The sequence below is a fragment of the Megascapheus bottae genome, chromosome X, assembly GCF_031878675.1.
Source record: "Megascapheus bottae isolate mThoBot1 chromosome X, mThoBot2.hap1, whole genome shotgun sequence".
In the NCBI taxonomy this organism is placed as follows: Eukaryota; Metazoa; Chordata; class Mammalia; order Rodentia; family Geomyidae; genus Megascapheus; species Megascapheus bottae.
In genome coordinates this window covers 80,513,133-80,518,890 of record NC_143547.1, presented here as the reverse complement: position 1 = coordinate 80,518,890, position 5,758 = coordinate 80,513,133, and the positions used below count along the sequence as shown (strand labels likewise).

At 43.7% G+C, this 5,758-nt stretch overlaps 1 protein-coding gene across 1 annotated transcript; it reads left to right on the top strand.

Annotated features, from left to right (window-relative positions):
* Nucleotides 1-448: 448 nt before the first annotated feature.
* On the top strand, nt 449-5,140 carry LOC150041432 (uncharacterized). The gene is made up of 3 exons (XM_090326516.1): nt 449-1,303; nt 2,513-2,558; nt 4,944-5,140. Exons 1-3 carry the CDS (start codon nt 792-794, stop codon nt 5,031-5,033), a joined length of 648 nt encoding a protein of 215 aa, XP_090182642.1. The 5' UTR covers nt 449-791; the 3' UTR covers nt 5,034-5,140.
* The last annotated feature ends 618 nt before the right edge of the window (nt 5,141-5,758 follow it).

Genomic DNA, 5,758 nt, shown 5'->3' with positions numbered 1-5,758 from the left:
AGGTAAAAATGGATGTTTTGGTGTTCATCTGGGGAATGTAACAACAACATCTGGAAATGAACACAGTGAACTAGACCTTTTAAAGACCCCTATAAATCGTCTCGTTCCCTGGCACTGCTGGTGTTTCTGAGTTACTTGCGATGGGGATTCTTCAACTTCCATTTTATCATGCAGCTCAATACTTGAACAGAAATGAACAGATAATGCTGAGAAAGAGGAACAGTGTGTCCATTCTGTGCTTGTTCCCTACAGGGGACATTCTGCTCCACCCAGACTTTGCAGTGCCACCCCAGATTGGAAACTTTGTTTTCTCTCAGGCTGTCACCAGGTTGGGTCCTCGTGCCCCTGAGCAAGCCCCACCTACTGAAACTGTCTTTCTGCTTAAAAGGCAAGAGTATTGGCCAGAAGGAGAGAGCCTGTGGACACAGCAAAGGGAGCAGCACAGGCTCTTCCTTAGGGTCGTCAGTGGAATGTAGGTAGCATAGACAGCTCATAGCCAAGTTAGGTATGGTTTTGTGATTGTTCCCTAGACGGGACGTTCTGCTCCACGGAGCCCTTGCAAATCGTGACCTGGACTGACAAATTTGTTTCCTCCCAGGTCCTTGCGAGGGTGCCCACTGGTGCAACTAAGAAAGTCCTATCTGCTGTGACCGTCTTTGTATTTAGAAAGCCAATAGCAGCCCCCAGAAGGGGATTCTGTGTGTACAGGACATTTGCAACTAGGACAGCTTTTTGGGGCATTTCGTGGACACCCGACGACATCGCCAGACTTCCAGCAACGTGTGGCAATTATGCCTCCAATGAGGCCCACCAGGGGAGCCTACGTGAAGATGATAGCCAGGCCTGAGCTAGGCCCGGCCATGACTTCAGCCATTACCATACGGGAACTCTATGAGAAGGAAATTTTGGCTGAGCCCGAGCCAGGTGGAGCCGAGAGCCGGCACTTTCGAGAAGGAGCGCTGGCCTTCAAGGATTACATGAGGCTCATAGCTGACCTGGACGACGACGGGGCCGGGAACCATGTGGGTGCGCACAGCAATGATGGCAGCTCCAACACGTGTGCCAGTCCTTGCAGGCGCCAGGTGCCCCCACAGCCACGGGCCCCGCAGCCCCCTCAAGCTCCGCAAGTTCCACAGGCTCCGAGGACCCCAAAGGCAATGCACAAGGCTGTGCACACTCCTCGGACCCTGCGGCGCTTGACTCCTCATCCCCGGCGCAGACGACTACGCAAGTTCTTGTCTTGGCAGCTGGAGGAAATGGAAAACGTTTTCCAAGAAATTCAGTATCCGGATGCCTCCACAAGGTCAGTGGTTGCTCTGGGTGATACCAGACCTCCATTGCTTTGGGTTCATTTCCAGGGTCATTTTCCATCTTGTCAGCTCTTTACGCCCAACCCACTGGGGCTTTTGCCTTCTGTGGCACTGGAGCCGGGAGGAATGCCTTGGGGTGGCACAAGACTCCGTGCATAGAGACATGTCTAGGAACTGACCAGCAGCCATTGCTTTTGGTTTCTTTTGCTTGTGAGAGTTGGCAAACGAAACGAAATCAAACTTCAGATGAGAATTTAAGGGCAGTGGTTGATTACTAATTTGGAAACACTACTTGTCATATCATTTGTAATTTATGTATATCTATATCTTATCGAGCTACACAACTTTTTTCCTGAACCAGGACTTGAACTCACTGACTCATTCTCTTCTTGAATTTTTCACACACAGCTGATGTTCAAGTAGTAACTTCAGCCACACTTCCAGCCCAGATTTTTGCTGCTTAATTGGAGATGGACTCTCAGACTTTTATACTGTGGCTGGCTTAGAGCTGTGACTCTTCAGACCTTAGCTCCCTCAGTAGCTAGGATTACAAACATAAGCTAAAGGTGTCTGGCTGCTTTGAAAATATTTTCACCCACTGTATGTTTGCCTTATTACCCTCCTGATTATTTAGACATAGTCCAATTTGTCTATTTTACTTTCATCGTGTGTATTGCTACTTGGTCTGCTTTGCAGCAAAAAAAGTTATTATAATAATGATTAGGGGAAGTAGATGCATTCATATAGCTGCAGTTCTGAAGCATTCCTTTAACTTTTGCTTGATTTGTTTATCTTAGATGTTTGTACTTATTATCATGTTGAACTAATGCTAACTATATTGTCGCGAACCTATAATCCCGGCATTGGGAAGTGTAAGACATGAGTATGTCAAGTATTAGTGCAGCCTGGTGTATGTCTCATGCTCCAGGACAGCTCTATTTTACACAAGTAAAGAGAAATAAATAAATAGGTAAATAGAGTGTTGCTTTAACAATACGTGTCTTGGTTTCTAAGGTCAAAAACAACCGGTATCTTTAGAAGGAGGGAGAGTCACTTCTAAAGTGGTATGGGTTCTGAAGGTTACAGAAAAGTATACTTGGAAATGGTGAAGAGGTACTATAAGTTCATACATATGATGGACAAATTAAATATCATTTCCTCAGTAATAGGGACCATGACCATTTGTGACTTTCTCTCCATAGGAGACACCTTGCAAGAGTCATCCGTGTGGCTGATACTAGAGTAAAGGTCAGTAAACCTGAAACATTTTTGTACTCCGTCAACAAAGACCCTGGTTCAGAACAAGGACAGATGTATCCTAAACAGTTTTAAGGTGGTATGATTTTATTGTGCTTCTATTGGCAGACAGACACTATCTTGGAATGTTTCAGATACAAAAAGGAATAAGCAAACTCCAGCTTCTCATTCTTTCCCAACTTAAGGCCATATAATATCCTAATGAAAGAAAAAAGGAAAATAGAGGAAAGGTAGAAAGGAAGTGGAAGATGGTTGTGGTGGCAAATGGGATGTTGGCAGTTTAGGTATAGGAGGAAGAAGTGGTATCCTAACAAGGGCCGTCAGATTGACAGGGCTGTAGAATCTGATGTGGGGTGACAGGAGATGCTATTTCAGGCCCCTTTGTCTTCTGGCTCACCTCAGGCCCTGAATCCACATATGCAAGTGGATCTGGCTACCTTGTGGTTGTGTCACTTCCATCAGACACTAGTACTACTTAACTTCTTACTGCTTCTCAAGCTAAGGCCAGAAGGACCAGCAGAAACTACAATCACCATTGGCATTCACAGGGTTGTCCAACTTCTCAAACATGAAATAATAGAATCAAATTGCATGAATAAATAGGAGTAAATATGTCATATATATGACTATATATAACACATTAATAAGGTAATAAAATGATTCAATTTTACATGCTCTCTTTTGTGCCAATCCTGTTGTTTTAAACACGACTAAATGATTTTTGGTAGGTAATCAGTGCTTTTCCCTCACTGCCAATACTTGCATAAAAACTATGCTTTGTATTTGATGACTACTGTTCAGAAACTCTTATCAAGAAGCAAATGGAAGTTCCACACAGTTTGAGTGGATTCGTTTAAGCAAATATGTGTCAAAAGTCTGAAAACTAGCAGTGAAGACCGCATTTGGAAAGCATAGCTTACCACTGCTTTTTAGATTCTAAAATGATAACAAGTAATGGCTGAACATTGGATTACAAAACTTCATATATGATTTGTAAATATGCTTCATATGCAAATGATTAAACTAAATGTAGGCCCTGTGACATTACTTTGTACTTCATAGTTGTATAGCTCTTTTTTATTTTTTTAAATTTAAAAAAAATTGCCAGTCCTAGGTTTGAACTCAGGGCCTGAGCACTGTCCTTGGACTTTCTCAAGGCTAGAGCTCTACCACTTGAGCCTCAGCACCACTTCGGCTTTTTTCTATATATGTGGTAACAAGGAATCGAAACTGGGTCTTCATGCATGCTAGGCAAGCACTCTACCACTAGGCCAAACTCCAGGCCCCCTCTTTGTTTAATTTTTTTTGCCAGTCCTGGTCTTGAGCTCAGGGCCTGAGCACTGTCCATAGACTTTCTCAAGGCTAGAGCTCTACCACTTGAGCTTCAGCACCACTTCTGGCTTTTCTCTTTCTATGTATGTGGTGCCAAGGAATCAAACCCCGGTCTTCGTGCATGCTAGGCAAGCACTCTACCACTAGGCCAAACTCCCGGTCCCTCTTTGTTTATTTTTGATCATGAGGCTTGAGCTCTGGGCCTGGTCCCTGTCCCTGAGCTCTTTAACTCAAGGATAGTGCTCTACCACTTTGACCCGCATGCCACTTCCAGTTTTCTGGAGGTTAATTGGATATAAGAGTCTCCTGCCTAGACTGGGTTTGAACCGTAATCCTCAGATATCAGCCTCCTCAGTAGCTAGGATTATAGGCCTGAATCACCAGTGCCTGGCTGTACAGCTTTTTTTTGGGGGGGGGGTCATGGGACTTGAACACTGGGCCTAGGTGGTGTCCCTGAACTCTTCACCTCAAGGGTACCACTCTACCACTTTGAGCCACATCACTACTTCCAGTTTTCTGGTGGTTAATTGGAAATAAGAGTCTCACGGACTTTAGTGCCCAGGCTGGCTTTGAACAGGGAGCCTCAGATCTCAGCCTCCTAAGTAGCTAGGATTACAGGTGTGAGCCACTGGCACCCAACTTGTACAGCTCTTTTTTTAAGTCTCAATATATTGCCAAAATTAAATGTGAAGTCACAAGCATATATAAACTTTATTAGGGAATTTCTCCACTTCTATTATTCAACTTAAGCCTGTTCCAGCACTTGGCACAAAGTGGTTGCTTACTATGTGTAAGATGTATTCATTTTTACAGGAGTTATCATTGTTGGCAGTGCTGATGGTGGTAGTAGTGATGGCGATAGACACTCTGGCCCTACATATTCTAGTCATGTGTCCCAACACTGAGCTTGTACCCTGACAATGACAAAATAGATGCCCTGTGGAAGTTTAACCATCGGGGACTTATAGTTATGTGATGTATTTTCTCTATTATTATATTCACTGTCCAATATAATGAACCAATGATCTTTCACTCTGATTTCAGATTTGGTTTCAGAATAGGAGAGTCAAACATAGGAAAATTATGATGAGAATAATGAACAGATGTGACAGATGTATTGAGAGTGATGACTGAGACATTATCTTCCCTACGGGATTGGAGGAGCCATAGAGTGCCATCTCCAGGAACCAGAAGCAAATCCATTCTTCAACTGATTTCTATACCTGAGCCACCTATGCTAACCCTGCAACCAATTTATTCTTTTTACTCATATTACCAATAAAGAGGCATAGCCTCAATATGTGTATGTGTCTCTTCTTGTGTTAAGAGGATATGGTTGTAAATTAAATGCAGTGATAAAGAGATCTGCTTTCACAGGTGACCACCCTGAGTCTCCCTCAACAGACCCTGCACTTCACAGAAGTTTTCCAAGTGCCATGGTGCCTTACACTGACCCACACATTCTTCTCTGTCACCATGATTCTATCCTCACTTCCATACTGCCCTCTTTAGACCACAAATATGTTTCCACGCAGGCTTGAATTGTGTCCATACTGTGGAGTTCGCTCTAAGCCTGGGTTCTCAGAGGACCTTCCTAAGAAGCTACCAACTGGGTTCATGGAATGAGGTGGGTGAACCTAAGCTGCTCCAAAATCTGTTCCCTGCTGTTTCTTTTCAGAGAGCACATAGGGCCCCAAAACACTTCAATATGATGAAATCAGAATATCTGCATTGAGGGGACATTTTTCATAGCACATTCAAAATACTCAGGTTAACAATCAAGTAAATTGGAAACTAATGTATTGCTTCCAGTTAATAATTCCAGACAGTGAATAGGAGTGAGCCCCCTGGGGTTTGAA

What these genes read in the sequence shown, in the direction of transcription:
- LOC150041432 (XM_090326516.1), top strand. Translation starts at nt 792, where the DNA reads ATGCCTCCAATGAGGCCCACCAGGGGAGCCTACGTGAAGATGATAGCC. An exon ending in TATCCGGATGCCTCCACAAG is followed by an intron (nt 1,304 to 2,512) that starts GTCAGTGGTTGC and finishes TTCTCTCCATAG; the next exon opens with GAGACACCTTGCAAGAGTCA. An exon ending in TGGCTGATACTAGAGTAAAG is followed by an intron (nt 2,559 to 4,943) that starts GTCAGTAAACCT and finishes CTCTGATTTCAG; the next exon opens with ATTTGGTTTCAGAATAGGAG.